The sequence below is a fragment of the Geospiza fortis genome, unplaced genomic scaffold, assembly GCF_000277835.1.
Source record: "Geospiza fortis unplaced genomic scaffold, GeoFor_1.0 scaffold117, whole genome shotgun sequence".
Taxonomy (NCBI): domain Eukaryota; kingdom Metazoa; phylum Chordata; class Aves; order Passeriformes; family Thraupidae; genus Geospiza; species Geospiza fortis.
In genome coordinates this window covers 904,141-924,276 of record NW_005054500.1, presented here as the reverse complement: position 1 = coordinate 924,276, position 20,136 = coordinate 904,141, and the positions used below count along the sequence as shown (strand labels likewise).

The window sequence follows — 20,136 nt, the reverse complement described above, 5'->3', positions numbered from 1 at the left end:
AGATATAGATATATAGATATATAGATATATAGATATATAGATATATAGATATATAGATATATAGATATAGATAGGAGTTTGGATTTGGACACAAAGTGTGAGGGTGGAGGAAGTGTAGTTGAATGAGAGATTGATTACTCAGTATAAAATTTAAAGAAAGAAGTTCATGTTATAGTTGAATTTTTTCTTGGAGTATTTTTGTAATAATGGAAGAAAGTGATGAGATTAGTAGTTTGGATAAAAGAAATGTATAAGTAGTTAGAAAATAAAAAGTAGGATTTTGAAGAGATACGTGGTTTGCAGTGATTATATAAAGAGATGGTAAAGCATATGAGAGTTGGTTGTAATGCTTTGTGATTGAAAGAGACCTGGGGGTGCAGGTGCTCAGTGACTGACCATGGGCCAGCACAGTGCCCTGGGGGCCAAGAGGCCAATGGCTCCTGGCCTGGGTCAGGAATGGTGCACCCAGCAGGAGCAGGGAGGGCATTGTGCCCCTGTCCCTGGCACTGAGGGCACACCCTGAGTGCTGTGCCCAGCTCTGGGCCCTCAGCTTGGGAAGGACCTTGGGACACTGAGCACGGCCAGAGGGGACAACGAGGCTGGAGAGGGGCTGGGAACACAAACCCTGAGAGGAACCCCTGAGGGAGCTGGGGCTGCTCAGCCTGGAGAAAAGGAGACCCAGGGCTGCCCCCATCATTCTGCACAGCTCCTGAAAGGTGCCTGTGCTCAGCTGGGGCTGGGCTCTTTCTGCAGCAGCACTGACACAGCCAGAGCACACAGCCTCCAGCTGCACCAGGGGAAATACAGGGTGGATAGCAGGGAAAGGATTTTTACAGAAAGGTGATAAAGTTCTGGAATGGCTGCCCAGGGAGGTGGTGCAGGCCCCATCCCTGGGTGTGTTTAACAAAGCCGGGATGTGGCACTGGGTGCCAGGGTTTAGCTGAGGTGCTGGGGCTGGGGTGGACTCGATCTTGAAGGTCTCTTCCAACCCAGTGATTCTGTGAATTCTGTGATTCTGTGAATTCTGTGATGCTAATGTTGGCTGCTGATACTTTGGGTCTCTCTCCTGGCTCTCAATCCCCCTCTGCTATGCCGTGTTTCCCTCAGATCCCAACCCATTCCTGTTTTTCCTGGCTCTGTCCCACTGCCAGGGGGGCAATGCTTTCCCCTGGCATTTCAAGCCCCTGGTGCCACGGACAGAATTGCGGCTCTCCCGGTGCCCACTGGGCACAGTGGGCTCTCCCTGTCCCTCCTCCCATGGGAATGCTCTGGGGCTGCTACCTGGGCCGGGCTGGGGCCATCCCATCCCATCCCATCCCATCCCATCCCATCCCATCCCATCCCACCCCATCCCATCCCACCCCATCCCATCCCATCCCAGCCCATCCCAGCCCGCCTTGCCGAGCCTGCCTGCGGCTGAGCAGCCTCGGGAAGGGAAATTTCCCAAATTTCTGCTCCTTTGAATAACGACAGCCAAGCAACGGTTCTGGGAAAGATTTGCATTTCAACGCGGGGATGATTAAAAAAAAATCTCCTGCCACTCCTCAGTGCATCCTTCAAGTCCTTCAAAGGCTCTTGCAAATGGGGGGTTTGCCTTTTCCTTCTTCTTTTTCTTTTCTTTTATTTTTTTATTTTTTCCCCGAAGGATTAGAATATTTAAGTCCTGCAAAAAGAAAAAAGATGGAGAAGAAAACAATGAAAAAGCAAACCCAGCCCAGAGCCCGCAGGGAGAGGAGCAGTGGCAGGGCACAGCAAAGCCCAGCTTGTGTACACACTGCACATCCATAAATAGATATATTTGTGTCTCAATCTATGTGCAAACTTAAAAAAAATCAATAGATAGATGGATGCTGTTTGCACATGCTGGTCTAAATCATATTTAATTTAAAACTATGAAATTAATACAAAACATTGACATGTGGCTCATATTTGATCTGGAAAACATACTTGTCATTATGTCTATTTAATATGTAAAACACACATGTGTTTTGTAGCACAAATATCAGCCATTACATCTAATTAACTTGGTTTAATCCATGATATTTCAATGTTAATGTACAAATAGATACCTAAATACTGAACCACTGAGTTATAGTAATGAAAACACCCTTGTATTTTGGTTGTGGTTTGGTTTGGTTTTGTTTTCATTCACAGCCTTTTTATGGAAAAACTCATGGTTTTGTCTGATGCAAAATGCTTTCTTCCCCATTTTTTTCTGTAAATTAGGGGAGATCCAGCAGCCTGGCAGAGCAGGAGGAGGTGGCTGGTGCTCCCTGCCCTGCGCTCAGCCAGGCTGAGAGGGGATTTCCAGGGGCCCATGCACAAACACACCTTAGAGAGGCACATATATATATATAAATATATATACACACATGTGTATATATATATATTCATTTCTATGGAATCTGTGGGGATGAGCTGGGATGAGCTGCTGCTCCTGGGGGTGCTGGAGCAGCAGGGCAGGGTGTCCCCTCCATCAATCACCTCTCTGAGTGTCCCCATGGATTCACTGCCCACTTTTACCCCTCCCAGTTCCCCCCCCGCCAACTTTCCAGCCATCCCAAGAAGATAATTTTGATATCAAGCTAAAATTGCCACTTTTCCTGGTGCCTGTAAGGGAAGGGCTGTGCTTCCCTCTCTCAGGAATGGGATGCAGCATTCCCTGTCCTTGCTCTGTCCCTGCATGCACAGCACAGAGTCCTCTAAGGAGCTCACTGCTGAGCTCTCATTCCCTTTGAATCTCTGTTTACCATCTCTTATCACCTGATGGGGTTTTTTTTAAGCACTATTTGCAGTAAATATCCCCAACTTGAAAAAGAGTTGAGGTGCACATTTAAAAAAAAAGCCTGAGTTATATAAAATTAATGCACGTGTCAGCTTTCATCTAATGGCAATTAAAGCACCTCAAATAAACAAATCATTAATAGAAAAGCCTGGATGAAAGCTGTGTTTTCAGTGTCTCACAGCCTCTGTAACCTCACTCATGAATTATCACCCCTGATCTTTCCCAACCTTCCCATATCTTCTCTTATAGACAAAAATGATTAATTCTCTTGTGACCAGGAGGTACCTGGAAGGCCTCATTGTGCTCCCCACCCACTGCCAAGTGGAAGAAATAATATTAATGACACTTCAAAGCAGCCCTGGTGCTGTGGCTGTGTGAGAGCCCCCAGGGAGTGAAGAGGCTGCAGCTCCTGGAGATGCTGGGGGGTAAAATCCAGACCCAAAGCTGCCCCCAGGGGAATGGAAAACATCCAGGAGGCTCCAGGCTCATCCTGGGCACCCTCTGGGCACCCAGGTGTTCTCAGGGATGGATTTTAAAATCAGTTTTTACTTCTAAATGCCCCAATAGACCAGGACCATCCACTTCCAGCAGTCACCCTTGACTAAATATAGGGAACATCTCCCCCATTGAGTTCCAGCACCTCGGCTCAGCCTTTCCTCAAGGTGCATCAAACACTTAATAAAAATAATTCCCAGGATGAACCCTTGCCTCTCCAGCCCCTCTGGAGAGTTGGCAGCATCTGGGAAAGCTGCTGAGAACCATGACCAGCCATGAGGACAGACGTGGCAGAACACAGGAACAAATCCCTTTTCTTTTTAAACTGGTTTATTCTACACAAGTCTTTTAAACAACATTCATAAAACATTAATTACAAACATGTGCTAATATGGGGGTAGGTTTCTTTCTTTTTATTTTTTTTTATTCCAACAATCAGAAATTCACATTTTGAAAGGATGGGCATACTTTTAAGAGACACATTCACTTTACTTCCAGATACAAAATTTTGAGGGATTATATAAATCACTTACAAGGAGCAGATGTCAAAAAAAAAAAAGAAACAAAAAGAAAAGAAAAAAGTAATAATTTTAAGCGTCAGGATCTGATTTCAGCATTGAATTGGGCAGCTGCTTTTGGACCACTGGCTCTGCTGCTCTGCCCAGGGTGCCCAGCAGGCCTGGGCACCTCCCAGGACCCATTTCAGAGCCACACTCAGCTCCTGCTGCTCCAGAGCCTGCAGCACAGCAGAAAAAAATAGGATTGCAAAGCTACCAACGGTGCTGCAAGCCTTTTATTGAGTCTTTCTAATGTGTACAGACACGGGGAGGGAGCATCCCACCCCTCAGAAACAGAAACCCATGGGCAGACTGTTTTCCATCAACAACGGAGCAAATGCCAGCTGTGACAGGGCCTGGCTTTGGAATCTGCTGAGCAGGGTGATGGCAGCAAGCTTGGAGGTCCTGCTTCAAAAACAATTACCCAAAAGGGCCAAAATTCAAGCCTCCGCCCCGGTGCTCTCATGTGGAGCCAGCTCCAAAATCCACCCATCCGAAAGCAAATATTTGGCTTCATCCTGCTGGATCCCAGGGCAGGGGAGGGGGAGCAGGGTAATTTCCTAATTGCCCTCAGTCTCCCCAGAAAAATCCTGCCTCTGGCTCTAACGGGTTTAGATGGCTGAAACAGGATCTGCTGGGAAAGTTCAGGCCTGGGGAAGCCGAGTTCTTTCTGAAAGAATTGGGTTGGACACGCTTGGCAGCCAAATCCAGCCGGGCTCAGGCAGCTTGGCCATGGCCCACCTGAGGGGCAGCCTCACCTCAGTGCAGAAACCTGCTCCAGTAAACGACTCATCTCACACAGCACGATAAAAACCTACAAAAAGGACAAAAAAAGAGCTGAATTCCTTGGTGGAACAGCCCCCATGTCTTGTCTCTAAAACTACAGGAGGGGCTGTGCTTGCGGGGTGGGAGGAGGTGGTGCAGGGAGAGCCTTGGGGAGTAGGGTACAAAAAGAGGAGAAACTTTGGAGCTACAAAGCCTCCTCCAGAGCCACGTTTTGCAGGAAACAGGAGGGATTTTGTGTCCTTCCTCTTGGCTGGGAAGGTGGATCCCAGCCCTGCACCTGTAGGGTTTCATCACCGAGGTTCAGGGGAAGAGGGGACGCAGGGACACTCGCAGGGTCTGGCCTTGAGGGGAGCACTGAGGGCACGGCAAAATATTTGCAAAAATAAAAGTACAAAGTCCCCCCGACAGGGGCTGTGCCAGTGGTCCCACCAAAGGCCAGTGATAACCTCCCTGTCACCAGGGCTCAAGTCCACAGAGAGGCCGTGCCAGCAGATAAAGGACCTGGGGCAATGGCACAGGCTCACCCCTGGAGACCAAAGCCCTTTCAGAGCTCCATCCACCTCTGGGTTTGCTTTCCTACCAAGGGTTCTCAAAAAGAAAGGAAACAGTTTTATTTTGGCTTGTTACTTGCCCATGGAACCCCTTTCTGTGCCAGTTCCTTGCCTGGTGTTACTCAGATTTAAGGAGCCACATCATTGTCCCCAAAGGTTACAAGGGTGCTTGGAAGCACCCAAAAGAGCTCAGGTCCACGTTTGGTGGCATGAAGGTGGAGGGAAGGAGCTGCTCTGCTTGCCTTGGCTTTCAAAGTCATTCCAATTTTCTGCTTCCAGCTGGAGAAGGAGAAGCAGACTCTGCCAGCTTGGAAATAAATGAAGCTAAAATAATCAAAGTGACCCCGAACAGAAGTGTGGGGTGCAGGAGCACACAAAAGCCAGGAGTGGTTTGCAGTGAAGAATGGAGAGACAGCAGAAGTCTCAGCTGGATCTGTCCCCCTGCATCCAGAGGATCTGATCCGAGTTCACCTTTACCCAGGTGAGGATTACGTGGCCACTTATAGATGCAAGTGTCAGCCAGGGTTCAAACCCAGAGCAGGTGAGATCCTCAGCACCAGATCAGGCTGCCCAGAGCAAACTGCTCCTGGCACCCACGTACCAAAGAGAGCCTCTGCTGCCATGCAGAACCTTCCCAGGGCACTGCCAGGGAAGGAAGGGCAGGAATGTCCTTGCCCAGCTGTGCTGGCCACCACCCTGCTGGCTCCTCCAGGCAGCTCAGCCCAGGGGGGGATGAAGCTCCTTGAGTGGCAGCCCCAAAGCACCACCATGGTGGGAGGCAGAGCCAAAACCTCCTGAAATTGGGGGTCTCCAAACCCCAGGGTACCACAGCAGACCTGCAAAAGCCCTCTGCTTGGCTGGTAAATAGGATGTGGCCTTCCCACAGCTCCCACAGCAGAGAAATGTTAGGAAAACTCAACCCCAGCTGGAGAGAGGCCAGAATTTGATAAATTTAAGCTCTGTGACTTCGAAACTTGTGTTTGCCTGGCTGCAGGACCTCGGGGCAGGGCAAGCTGCAGTGAAGCAGCTCCTGCATATTGTTCCAAAACTGAAAAAAGCACTAAGCCATGAATCATGGCACTTCCCAGACAGCTCCCAAAGCCCTCCTACCCTACCCATCACAAACACAGCCATCCTGGGAGCCCTTCCAGCTCAGCTGTCCCCCTCCATCCCTCAGCCAGAGCCAGAGGAGTTAAACCCGATGCCTCACTCTGCTGTAGAACAATAAGAAAAGAAAAAAGGAAAAAAAAAGAAGAAGAAGAAGAAGAAGAAAAGACAACAAGTTGATTTTGAACACCCTTAAGGTAAAGATTTAAGAGGCAGCCCCAGCCCAGCCCCGAGCAGGCGCTGCTGGGACATGTCCTGTGCTCCCTGCACACTTACATAAGGCTCTGCACTCTGCAAACAGCCCAGCCTGGGCTGCAGAGGGGCCCTGCCCTCCCTTCCACCCCTTTCCCACCCGAGGGGCTCAGCCCACTCCCCTTCCCAGCTCCCAGAGCTGGCTGGGCCTGGGTGCTGGGCTCCCCCTTCCCTTCCCTTCCCTTGCCAGAGCAGGGAGAGGGGCAGGAATCACAGCCTGGCACTCCAGGGCAGGGAGAAGGTTGGGGTTTTTAGTCAGAAAACTGAGTCAAAGGCAGCCCCAAAGGGGCTGGGGGTGTGCTGGGCTAGGACAGGATGGCCCTGATGGAGCTGGGGGAGCTTTGGGATGAAGGTTTTGCAGCAGTTAGGGACCCAGTGGCATCACAACCAGACCACCAGAGGCTGAGCAGATGTTTTGAGAGCAGGGCAGCCCCTCCCTGCTCACAATCCCACCTCTCACATGCAGAAATCCCTGCAAACTGCCTGCTGTTCAAAAGGGCCAAACGAGACCCACAGCAGCAGCAGCAATCTGACAAACAAGCCCCAAATACTCCCTGCATGTTGACACTGCTCCAACCTTTGCCCTTCCCATTCCCATCTGTGTTTGCTGATGAGAAGACCTTTCATGGCTGTTGTCCAAACCTGCAGAATTTGTCCTTGTGTCCACCAAGGGCAGGATTTTGACCAGACAAAGACACTGAGTGTGGTTTTGGGAGGCTGGTACCAGGCATGGGTCTGGGATAGGATGAGGGGTGGCTTTCTCTGACCCAGCTGGGGTGGCCAAGAAAGCCCCTCATCACACCAGATCTCCTGGAGGGTCAGTAATAAAAGCCATGGGGAAAGATTAAAATGTAGAAGGGACAGATGTGGGTCCCAGCACCCCTCCTGGGCTGACAGAGCTGCTCTGATGCCACTGCAGGGCTAAGCACCCTTGCACTGAGTGCAGGCTCCTCCCAGGGCCTTTGCAGGCATATGGGGCAGTTAAGGCAAATGGAATTCTGTAGAAATTTGGGATTTGAACCATAAATCACCTTAGGAGCCAGGGAGGCTTTGCCACACAAAGTCTGGGTGCAGCCATCAGTGGGCTCTGCTGTGCAGCCTCTCCCTCAGCCCAGATGGGGTTTGGAGATAGCTCTGCTCATGTTCTGCTTGCTCTGAAGAAGCTACTTCTGGAATTTAAACCTCTCACAATCTCTCCTTTGGGGGGCATTAAGGTCCAAAGTATGATTTAATGAGCTTCATCAAATTCCAATGCGAATTAATGCCCCAAAACTCACAGAAGGAGTTACAATGAGGAGCTTTTTATTTCCTTCAGCTGTCAGAGGGCTTTGAAGCTGCCCCACTTCCAAGGCTCCCACCCAAAAAGCACCAGATTAATGCCCTGCCCTAGGCTAAGCCTGGCAGATCCCAGCTGGAGCCGGGGTTAGGTGGTTCAAGCTCTGCCTCCTCCTGCAGCTTCATCTGCCCCCCATGGCTCCCAAAACTCAGTGATGGCTCAGCAGAGCCACAGCAGAGGATGCAACACAGGCCATGAAGGGCGAGAACAGTCATGGAAAAGTGTATCCAAGAAAGAGACAAGTAGACATCTCATTTTATATCATAAACAGACACATCACAACACACCAGGTAATTTTCCAGCTCGTACGGGGACAGAAGGGCCACGAGACCACAAGACCTTACAATGCATCAGCCAACAGGGGTTAAACACAGGGCCAGAGGGACATGCAGGGTCCTGAGCCTATTATGTACAAAAGTCCCACTGCTGCCTGTGGGAGGGGCCTCCACTGAGCCCAGATTTCCACAGCAAAGACTTGTCCTGATGTTACAAACCCCCACACTCGCCCGGAGACGAAGGGATGATTCCCATGACACACGTCCCTCTTCAGACATCTCAGACTTTTACTGTCAGGTGAACAAAATGAAAATCTGATGAAGGATGGGTTTGCAGTCAGGATGAATGTGAGTTTTGTTTCTTGCTCTCTCCCAGGAAAAGGTACCCCAGTCCCAGCTGGCTCCTTGTTCACACAGGGACCCACCAGGGCAGGAGAACTTCCCTTCTCACTCCTTAGCCAAGCTCATTAGCAATCCCTGGAGATGATCATAGAATCATGGAATGGTTTGGGTCAGAATGGACCTTAAAGCTCATCTCATTCCAGCCCCTTGCCATGGGCAGGGACACCTTCCACTATCCCAGGCTGCTCCCAGCCCTGCCCTACCTGGCCTGGAGCACTTCCAGGGATGGGGCAGTCACAGCTTCTCTGGGCAATTTGAATTTCTACAATTTGCTGTGGGCAGTGATGGATTCCTGCCCGAGCTGGGGATGGGCTCTGCTGCCACTCAGTGTGGTGGGTACCCACTGGCTGTGTGATTTCCTTGCACTCTCTCCCTCTCCCCCCAGATCAGCACTGACCCTGCACCAGTTCAGTGGCAACACACGGGCTACGAGTTAAACGCTACTGGGGCTGGCAAACCCTTTGGAAAACTGGGATTCCCCACCAATACTGACTCGTGCTTATTGCTGTATATACACAACTGGCGCCCAAAACCAGCAGAGGCACCCCGTGCCCTGAGCCAGCCAGCATCCCCACACCTGTGGGTGCCCCCGAGCCCAGCAGGGAAGCAACCTCTCAGCACGGAGCTGCTCCATGACACAGGGGCTCTGTTCCAACCCTGTGTGCCCCAAAGCCACCAAAGTGCCCTTTTTGGTGGCCATCCCATGGATTTGGCCCCACAGAGCTGGGCACTGTGGGCTGTGCAAGGAGCTGCCCCTCTCTTTTGCAGCTCAAAAGCCAAATCATTAATTGCCGGGTGGGAAAACGGAGGTGGAAAGCGGCCAAGGGACCTGCTGGTCTCATCCACGCGTTTTTAAGGCATATTTTGCAGGCAGGGTGTGCTCCCGTGTGACTCCGAGGGCTGGAGCCAGCTGAGCTCCCTGTCATCCCAGCTGCAGCTCCCTGGGGGTGTGGGAGAGCAGCGGGAAAGGAGGAAAGAGGAAGATGAAAGCGGGACTCGCTGACATTTATTTGGTTTGTGCATCAGACTAAAGCAGCGTTTCCTCCTTCAGATCTCTGTCTCCAAAACAGCCCCAGGTGCTGGACGGGGAGGGGGCTGTCTCACTTGGATGTGACACCCGAGTGACACTGGAGGAGGAGGAGGATGGACAGCTGCAAGGTTCAACAAGTTCCATCCGTGGCCTGCTTGGAAAAGGCATTTATTATCTGTAAACCTCTGTCGTGACGTATAGAAAACTGGGAGAGGAGCGGGAGCTCGATCAAGTTTGAATCCTGGTGAGAGTTCTCCTTACAAAAATGGTTGGGGGGGAAAAAAACAAAAGGTGGCTTTGAAATCAAAATTGTCCCCAAAAAAAAAAAAAAGAGCATTTCTGCTAGTTAAAAGCCTTTAACTAGAAGAAATGTTTGTGTTTTCTCCTTTACAAACATAGTGCATCTGTGATCACTGGGAACTTCGGTCCGTCTGGGAAAGGGCCTGTGCTGGGGCTATGGAGAGGCTGCTGGTGTCCTGGGAGAGCCAGGAGTGGTGTCACATGTGTGCTTCAGAGGCTGGGCAGCCTGGCAGCAGCTCCCCGTTCACCACGGCCTCCGACACCAGCATCTTGTCTTTGCCAGAATCCAGGCGCTGCTTCTTCAGCATCCTCTGGTGGACCAGCGGCACCACAGAGAGCACCAGGCCACCGATGATGGGCGGCACCCCGGCAAAGTAAAAGGCCGCGTCGTAATTCCCAAAATAATCGTTGAGGTATCCTGGAAAAGTAGAGAGGTGACGTTAGAGCCTTGTCAGTCTAATGAGCTCATTAGTCTAATGACCTGCTTGTTCTCTCCTTCGAGTGCAGCTTGCGTCACCCACCAGATCTGGGGAGATTTGGGTTTTTAAATTAATCTTTTTTTTCCGTTTGCATTTCTTGGAATTTTTACGCCCTGGATTAAGGGATGCGTGCAGCCAACACTGTGTACCAAGGGAGTGGAGAAGGAAAGCCTCAGCCGCCCTTCCTGTTTCTCCAGAACAGGACACAACCGTCCACATCCCAGACAATCCCAAATGCAAGCTGAGACGTGTTAAACCCAATACCTCTTCCCAGAGGCTTGCCAGCCAGGAGGCAATGGGAAAGTGGGCAGGGGCTGTTCCTCTGCTGATTGTCTCCTTTTGGAGGCCCTGCCCTGATGGATGTTTTATCTCCATCTGTGAAACACACACTGCCAGTTACAAACAATAGCCAAGCCTTTAAAACCCAACCAGGTTCTACATTTGTCTGGCAAGTTCCAACACAGCCAGGCATCCTTGGAGAATAACACATGGCCATTGATCAGAGCTGGAAAATCCCTCCTGGGTGGATGCTTCCCTGGGGTTTAGGCTGATGTAAAGGGCCCCTTCACCCAGCAAGCCCCACTCAGGGGGTCCTGGTGCAGCACCCTCCCAGTGGGAGGTCTGTGAGCCCCATGTTCCATCCCGAGGGCATTGGAATGAACTTTGCTGCTGGAAGCAGAGAGATCGGAGGTGCTTATCCAGCTTTGGCTTAGTGCTGCTGATGCAGAGGTCCTGCTGCCCAGGGGCAGCTCTGGCAAAGCCCTTGCTGTTAAGGACGTTGGGGTTATTGCTGGAACACAGACCCAGGTCTTGTGGAGGCTCAGGTGTCTCTATCTCTAACTACGATTCCATCTAAAAGGACTCCTAGAAAATTATTATCTGCCAATTTTTAGCTCAGCTGCAAACTTAATGTGACCTTGGCACACTGTTCCCCCAATGACCACCTTTCACCAGCCTTGAGAGAAGCCCTGAGATGCCACAGGACATAGCATGGAGTGAAGCCACCCCCATTCCTCAACCTCCACGTGACCTGATAAACCAGAAAACTCAAACCAGCGCTTCTGTCCTCACACCAAAACACCACCACAGGCGAAGGCTGCCACCACCATGTCCCTCCCACCCGCTGGGTCCTGGTGCAGCCCCGTGGTGTTACCCACCTGCAATGGGCGTGCCTGCAGTCATGGGCACGGCCATCAGCCCCATGAGGTACCCTATGGCCTGGGACGCCTGCATGGGCCCCACCAGCTCAAAGGCAATGGGGGCCATGATGGTGGTGAAGAAGCCATCACAGAGGCCAAGGAAGAGGCAGATGACAATGACGCCCTCGAAACCTCGGCACTGGGGGATCATCATGCACAGGAGGCCCAACAGCATGAAGGACGCAACCTGGGGGAACAGAAGTGGGCATGAGAGAGGGGATGGGCAGCAGGAAGAGTCATGGAGATGGCACAGAACAGGTCAATGCCACTGCTCCCTCCCCTGGACCCAGCAAAGCCATCCAGCCACTGCTCCTGTCTCGGAGAGGCCCTTAAGAATAACCTTTTAAGAAGGGTTAAGAAGGATTAACTGCTGAATTAGCTGCTAGATTTCAGCAGTTTGTTCTTCAAAAACCACAAGGAGGTTAAAGGGCGTCGGTAGTTTGGGAAGAGTAGCTACCATGGAGTTTGATTGCTGAACAGACACCGATCCCTGAGGTCAAGTGTGTGACTCTTACATATTTCTGTAGTCAATTTTCTTCCCTCACAGCAGACAATGGTTGGTAAAGGCTTTGTGATTGACAGTTATTAAGCAGAGCATGGACACCAATGTAGAGATACCATCCCTGCCCCACTGTGGTTGGCCAGCACCTCCGTGGAGGGCTGGACACACCATACCTGCAGGTAAATCACACCGTACCTGCAGGTAAATCACACCATACCTGCAGGTAAATCACACCATACCTGCAGGTAAATCACACTGTATCTGCAGGTAAATCACACCATACCTGCAGGTAAATCACACCGTATCTGCAGGTAAATCACACCGCACCTGCAGGTAAATCACACTGTACCTGTAGGCAAATCACACTGTATCTGCAGGCAAACCACACTGTACCTACAGGTAAATCACACTGCACCTGCAGGTAAATCACACTGCACCTGCAGGTAAATCACACCGTACCTGCAGGTAAATCACACTGCACCTGTGGGTAAATCACACCGTACCTGCAGGTAAAACACACCGTACCTGCAGGTAAATCACACTGTATCTGCAGGTAAATCACACCGTACCTGCAGGTAAATCACACCATACCTGCAGGGAAATCACGCCGTATCTGCAGGTAAATCACACCGCACCTGCAGGTAAATCACACTGTACCTGTAGGCAAATCACACTGTATCTGCAGGCAAACCACACTGTACCTACAGGTAAATCACACTGCACCTGCAGGTAAATCACACCGTACCTGCAGGTAAATCACACCATACCTGCAGGTAAATCACACTGTATCTGCAGGTAAATCACACCGTACCCGCAGGTAAATCACACCGTACCTGCAGGTAAAACACACCGTACCTGCAGGTAAAACACACCGTACCTGCAGGTAAAACACACTGTACCTGCAGGTAAATCTTCTTCAGCCCAGGAATGCAGTCTCCAATGCGGCCCGAAATCAAGCGCCCCAGCCCTGACATGGCCCCGAGGCAAACCAGGAGGATCCAGTCCTTTTTGGTTTCCTGAAATCGCTTCTCCACGTATTTGACCTAGGATGGAGGGAAGGACACAAGGACATGAAGCTGCAGTACATTGATCCCTCTCATTTCCCCAAATGGATGGGATTTCCTGCAGAGGGCTCATGGATTTGGGCTGGTTGTGTGACCCAGTGTCCACACCACACTGACCTGCACCCTCCACCCACCCCAAACCCAGCAGGCCCTTCCTCTCCTGCTCCTGTGCTGGTCCTTAGGAGCACTGAAAAGTGACCCTGGCCTACACTGGCACAGAGGGCACACAAAACCATATCCATCACTATTCCTGTTTACAGGATGTGCACCAGGTTCTCGGCTTCGAGGCTTTTGGTGCCTCTGCCCCTTCTGCCCGTCCCCACCTTCCCACCTCCCCCTCACTCTGGGGAACGGGACTTCCCTCCCCTTCCAGCCCCAGCCAGGGCTCTCACCAGGTTCATGTAAGGTACGAGGTATCCCAGGACAGCAGTAGCGATCCCAAAGGCCCAAATCCTATAGGTCTTTCTCCGGAAAACCCTCAGGTTGAAATACTTGCGGGTCTGGGCCCAGCACTGACGCCTCACGCTCCGGCTGCCCAGCTTGTCGTGCCCGTCGTGCTGAGAGTCACAAGAAGGCGTCAGGATAGGCCGGTAGGTCATGGACAAGAAGATCTGGATGAGCATTAAGGCACTGAGTACTTGGAAAGTGTGTGCCAGCCCGATGGCACCCCCGACCATCTTGAGGAAGAAGGGGAGCGGCACGGAGATGAGGCAGCTGCCCCCGGCCACGATGCCGTTGGCCAGGCCCAGGCGGCGCTTGAAGTAGTGGCCGAGGATGACCAGCGAGGGCTGGAAGGCGAAGGAGCTGCCACAGCCAAAGAGGATCCCATATGTGAAATAACGCACCTCCAGGGACCTGGAAGAACACACATGGGAGTGGGGATGTGAGGCCGGGGTGAGGGAGCCTCCTCCTCCTCCCCCACGGTGCTGCACAGGCCCGGGTGTCACACGCCGCAGGTGCTGCACAGACAGTCTGGACTCGAGGAGCTTATCCCCTCACCAAAACCAGGATAATCCTCACCTAACAGCTGGCACATGAAATCTGCAGCAAAATGAAGTGGAGCTGGGAAGTGCTTTCTGCCACCAGGAGAAGGCAGCAGCCAACCTGGCCTCCTTGGGAAGCTGACCTTACTTCAATGGTTATTCAATTACAGCAAACAAGATTTTCTAAGGTAGGGATGGTGGGATATTTTTAGCTAGGATTCCTTTTAATTTTTCCACTGAAAGGACTAACTGAAAACATTCTCCACCCAGGGTTTGGAAGCAGAAGGCACCAACCCTGCTGGTTATTAGGCACGCAGGAAGGAAATGTGGTGTTTCTGCCCAGGCTCCAGGCTGGTTAATTAAGTTCTTCTTCTTTAAGCTCCTCTGGGAGCTTTAATTAGACATTTAATAGATCTCATTTGTACCTTACATTGGTGGCTGCACTCAAAGAGGGAGTGAAGTGGCTGCTCTACAGAGCAGATGGAGAGTGCTGAAAGCTCTTGGAAGGAGCTACCTCCCAGTTTCCAGCCCAATTTTCCCAACAGAGGCAGCTGACAAAGAAGCCTGGATTTAGGCAGTACAAACAACCTGTTGTGTTTCTGTCCAGATGAGGGAATTTTTTTCTTCATTCCCATGCAATCCATCCAGCTGCAAAGGTCTGTCATGGGGTACTGGCTGGGGGGAAAGTGTGAGGAAAACCTTTGGGCAGCTCAGGGTGTTGTACAAGCAGGGTCTGTGCTCCAACCCTCAGAGCAAGACTGAGTGCTGCTCCCAAAGCAAGTGAGGAGACAGCAGCCCACATCTCCCAGAGCAGCTGGGAGTTGGGAAAACCTCTACAAGCACATCATGCCTTCCATTACACGCTCATCCCTCCAGCCTGCCAAGCAGAAAGCAGAACACTGTTGCCCTGCCTGACGGCGCCGAGACAAATGACTGTCATGAAAGGCAATTTCCATCCACTCCAGAGCAAAACCACATCAGAACCCCCTCTGTGGGAGCCAGGCAAGCAGCTGGGCCTGGTGGGCCGTGCCCGACCTCCCACGCACCAGCCCTGGCCTGGTCACAGGAGCGCTGGTGCCGCAGCTCAGCTGACGTGTCAGATTAGTGGAGACAAATGCCACAGCCCCCATCTGCTCCCAGTGATGCTCAGACAGCCCTGCATGAGCAGGGGCTCCTTTCAGCCATGCTTCTTAAAGAGCCAGGATTTCCCAGCCTGCTTACTGGGAATCAGCCAGCAGCTGTCCTGTGGGAAGGGCGGCATCGTCCCCTCGGATTGTGAGGTTGACAATGGATAATTGTTTCTCCTGGGACAAGGAGGTCTCCCTCCATCAGCTTCCTTTTGCTTCCCGCTCTCAGTGGGAACAGCCCTGGTTCATCCTTGCTGGCAGAAGTTGGGGGGATTTCTCTGTGCAGGAGTAACCGGGCAGAAATTGTGGAGGGGGAGGAGAAGCAGATGAAAAGGGACCCGACCCTCCCTACAGAACAATTTGTGCAGAGGAGGAGGGCTGGCAGGGCACTGGGGGCATGTGAAGACAGCCCTGCTGAGCTGGCCATCCCATTCCTCACGCTAAACCAACTCCCTTAAACTGGAGGCAAGCTAAAGCCTTAACTGGGATTTCTCTTTATTTGAGAGCACACAAGGTCTCTGTGTCTTGAGCTGGTTACCAGTGCAGGAGACACCTCAGAGCAAGGCAGCAGAGAGGAAAAGCCTTGCATTGACCCCATCCAGCCTTCTCCAGAGCTTTGCTTTTCAGCATATTTGGTTTCTTAGTGGTTTCCTTACAAAATTCCCAATATTTTGAGACAAGAGTGGTTTCCTTACAAAATTCCCAATATTTTGAGACCAGAGGCACTGAGCCGGGTGCTGGGGTCTTGCCACACAGTCTTGGTGGCTCAGAGAGCTTTTGGAGCAGCTCAGTGCACTGCTGGGAACTGCTGCTCCTCCATTTGGACAAAATAAACCCATTTTAGAGAAACTAGGAGATAAAGGAGGGGTGAGCCTTGATCCAGCTCTGCCTGAGCCCACCAAAGCCAGGCTGTGTCCCTCTGCAACAGGGACAGGGGAATGATCTCCAGCTGTGGTGGAGTGACTTGGCAGGAGGGACCAAAGAAAAGCTTCTCCGTTGTTCAGGCAGAGCTGGAGCCACAGGCCCTGAATTTCAGGAGCAGCCTTCACCACCCAGGTGGAGCAGTGCCAAATCCCACAGGCTCCCTGCTCTGCCCTCGCAGCTCCCCTCGCTCTGCTCCAGCTGCAAAGGGGCTCCTTTCTCCCTCAAAAGGCAGCCAGAGGAATGTGGTCCGAGAGTGAGAGAGGCAGGAAATGGGGATTTTAGTCCGGTAGCTCTCCTGGAAATGATATTCCTCTCTGCCTGTACTGTTTGATTTTAGTTTTTTAGGTTTTTTTGAAGCCCAACACAACAAGCCCCTGGCAGAGGTGTGGTCCCACGAGCCCTTTTTCTTTGCACAAATATTTTACAATAGAGGGGGCAAAAAAGTCCAGGCTTTGTTGACTGGGAGGAAAGCAGGATTCCATGGGAAGCTCCTGTGATCTGCATGCCAGGGCACAGCTTCCCCCAGGACCCACTGCACCTTTTGCCATCACCTTTGCAAACACAAAGGGTGGCACCTGAGGAGGAAGCTGCAGATGCTGCTGTCCAAGATGGTTTTAGAAACCCAAAAATCCCATCTGCAATTGGCCACAGTCCTGGGGGGTTTGCCTGGGGATCAGAACTGATCCCCACTCCCAGCATGATGGGGGGATCCCACAGATGAGGACTTGGGGATCCAGGGAAACAGGGCTGGGATGAAGGGGCTCATCCAGGAGGAGCACAGAATGGGCAAATATCCCTCTGGAAAACTGGTGTGTATTTGCTTTAAAAACCCACTCTTCGAAGCATTTTAATTAAAACAATATTGATTTTAACTGAAATCCAACCCAAAGCAATGTTTTTATTCAGAAAAAATGGGGCAAATGCTGCTTTGGAGGTGTCTCCATGGAGCCTCTGAGACTGTGTTTAATAAGTGTCACATAAATTACCCCAGAGGTGACCTCTTTTTGCTCCCACAACGATGCCAACCCCGATTTCTGGGCTGGAAAGACACACAGGGTACACCTGCCACTGGCCAGTGCCTGCCAGCAGAAATTCATGGCTTGAGATCAGACATGGAAAACAAGGAGCAGCAGTGGCCCTGCGCTGCCGCAGGCACACGAGCCAGGGCAGGAACACCACAAACTGCTCCAAACCCTGTCTGCCTTCCCCTCCCTGTCTGCCCTGCACAGAAACTCCCTCTTAGGCGTAATCCACCAAATATTATTTTAAGCATTAATTTACTTTCAGCACCAAATGTGAAAATGGTTGCAAAGGTTGAACGGTTTTCTCTGTGAGCGCCTCTCTGGAGCTGCCCGTGAGAGGCACACCAAGCTCTCCTGCTGTTTTAAAGATCAAATGAGGGATCTGAGGGCTGAAATCCCTTGCTTGGGTAAAATTTGTTCTCTTTTTACCTAAGCACACAAGGTTCAGTTTGGAGGGGAACAGGCTGAGCACACAAGGGTTGCAGGGATGCCAGGACATCTCTGATGCAGATGGGCACCACCTGCTTTGCCCCCAGAGGCAGCAGCAATGTGTTGGCAGGGGGATTGTGGGGAAGAGGGAGGAAGAGGAGCTCTCCAAGGAGCTGGGTGTGCCCTCCACAGCCTTACTTGGTGAAGGAGCTGGAGAGGAGCCCGATGAAGGCGATGGTGGCCCCCATGGCCGCTGTGGTCCTGCAGCCGATGCGGTCGGTGAAGATGCTGACGATGGGAGAGCAGAAAAAAATCATCCCCATGGCCAGGGAGCCGACCCATGCTGGGGAGAGAGAGGAGAAAGGTGATGGTCAGCGTGGGACACCCAACAGGGCCGGGGGAATCAACCAGGGACCAAGCACAGCTTTGGAGATGTCTTGGCAAAGAGGCAGCCCCATCACGTAGTTAATTAACAGTGCAACTCATAAATGACACAGAGACCTGGTGGCACCACAGATAGGGCACGATGACGGAGTATGGACAGGTTTTCCTTGCATTCCTCTCTGTTGGGTTACTGTGTCCCAGGGAAGGCACTGAGTTTCAATGCTCTTTCCAAACAACCTTGGCTGCACATGGGAGGATGCCCCACTGACAGCACTTCCATGAGGAATCTCCACTGCCAAAAGCCCCCTGAGCTCCTCCGAGCCCTTTGCTCCCCAGCTTTGGCTAGGGAGAGGTTCCTGTCCTGAGCTCCAGCCCTGCATTCCCAGGAGCACATCACCCACCCTCCCTCACTCCTCACCTTCCCCTCTCCCCACGGTCAGTGAGGATTCCTCATTGCAGCTGAGCTGATGGAGACACATGTTTATCCCAGGTTAAATTCCACCCCTGACCTTGCCAGGCAATGCCCAAGTGGGACCATCATGCCCTGTCTCCTTCCAGCCCACTCTAGAGAAAACCACTGTCTGTCTGTCTTTTTTTTTCCCCAGAAATGTTAATTATTCACAGATTTATTTCTTTGTTTTCGGCCCATCATAGAATTTTTAAGGTTAGAAAAGCCTTTTAAGATCCTCAAGTCCAACCATTCCCCCAGCACTGCCAAGCCCAGCACTAACCCACGTTCCCAAGTGCCACATCCACATGGTTTTTAATTCCCTTAGGGACAATGATTCTGTCACTGCCCTGAGCAGCCTGTGCCAGTGCTTGACCAGCCCTTTAGTGAAGAAATTTTTCCTAATATCAAACCTAAACCTCTTCTGGCACAACTTGAGGCCATTTCCTCTTGTCCACCATCTTCTCCCCGCCCTCCACCTTCTCCTTTTAATGGTTTATGTGACTATTTTGGGGAGGAAATGCAGGATTTCAAGAAAAGCAATGTGGTAAGGAAAAGAATTTCAGTTCTAACAGCTCTGAGGAGAAGGAAGAGGTCTCCTGGGTGGTGTGTGGGGCAGAGCAGGATGGACAGAGGGACAAGGGGCTACCTGGCACCAAATGGGGGGACCTCCTGGAGCATCTCCAAGCTCCAGGTGCTGGCTCTGGTTTGCCAGGCACAGCCCCAGGACATGGGGCCCTTTTACCTTTCTTTATCCCTTTTTAGGTTTGTGTTGGGCTTTTTTTTTTTTGCACCCAAGCCAAGGGCTCTGCAAACCTTTTCATCACATCCCTGCATAAAAACACCCTCATGGTCCTTCCAGAGCTGTGAGATCTTCAAAAAATAGCCAGGTCCCTATTAAAAGCAAATCCCAGCTATAGAACAGCCTCTCCAACCTCTGCCTTTCACAAAAGGACCACACAAAGAAGCCCTCCCCAGGCTGCGAAGAGCTGACCCTTCCAAATTAATTATAAGTTCACGAGTACCCAATTTACTTCAAAATCTTCCTTAACAAATGCAGAGCCGAGCAATAAAATGAAAAGCAAAGGCTGAGCAGGAACCTCGTGGGACTGGCTGGGCTCTCGTCTCAACTGCAGGCAAAAAGATGGGAGAGGGGAAGGGAGAGGACCCCCCTGTGCAGCCGATTTTCTTGGTTACAAACACAAGGCACAGAGTAACCAAAGTCCCTCTAATAGGATTAGGTGGCACGGGTCCAAAGAGCCGTCCAGAGCAGCTCCGAGAGGGGGTGAGGGGTGGGAGCCACGCCAGGATGGGAAAGGCTCGTTAAATTGGATAATATACTTCCAGAAATGTTCCTTCTACTCCAGCCAAGGCAGTAAAACGTTAGATGGCCCCGTCATGTTTGAAGTTTGTTATTTTTGGAAATTACTTTAAGAAACGCGGAAATAAAAGCATAAAGCGGAGTATTAAATTTAAAGGGCCAGATTCGGATCTTAATAACCCGGGGATTTACATGCAAATAGGCAGGATCAATCTCTGGCCCCAAAAATGCACACTCACCTGCAGAGATCAAAGCAAACCCAGGGCAGGAGGCTCAGCAACGGGCGCTTAAAAGCTCCTCCAGCTCTGGGTTTGTAAAAAGGAGATATCTCTCAATTAAAATTGGTAAACACACCAAAAAAAAAAAAAAAAAAAAAAA

The 20,136-nt window shown here is 51.3% G+C and overlaps 1 protein-coding gene across 1 annotated transcript; it reads right to left on the bottom strand.

Annotated features, from left to right (window-relative positions):
• Nucleotides 1–3,592: 3,592 nt before the first annotated feature.
• Nucleotides 3,593–17,968, bottom strand: SLC16A2 (solute carrier family 16 member 2). The gene is made up of 5 exons (XM_031063373.1): nt 17,804–17,968; nt 13,513–13,975; nt 12,956–13,099; nt 11,513–11,741; nt 3,593–10,294 (listed from the first exon to the last, which is right to left on the bottom strand). Exons 1-5 carry the CDS (start codon nt 17,926–17,928, stop codon nt 10,074–10,076), a joined length of 1,182 nt encoding a protein of 393 aa, XP_030919233.1. The 5' UTR covers nt 17,929–17,968; the 3' UTR covers nt 3,593–10,073.
• Between the last annotated feature and the right edge of the window lie 2,168 nt (nt 17,969–20,136).

Bases quoted from the DNA above. Each gene is read 5' to 3' on its own strand.
- SLC16A2 (XM_031063373.1), bottom strand. From the start codon at position 17,928: ATGGGGATGATTTTTTTCTGCTCTCCCATCGTCAGCATCTTCACCGAC. The intron at 13,100-13,512 runs GTGAGAGCCCTG...CCTCCATCCTAG, and splicing joins TCGTACCTTACATGAACCTG to GTCAAATACGTGGAGAAGCG. The intron at 10,295-11,512 runs GTGGGTAACACC...CTACTTTTCCAG, and splicing joins TGCAGGCACGCCCATTGCAG to GATACCTCAACGATTATTTT.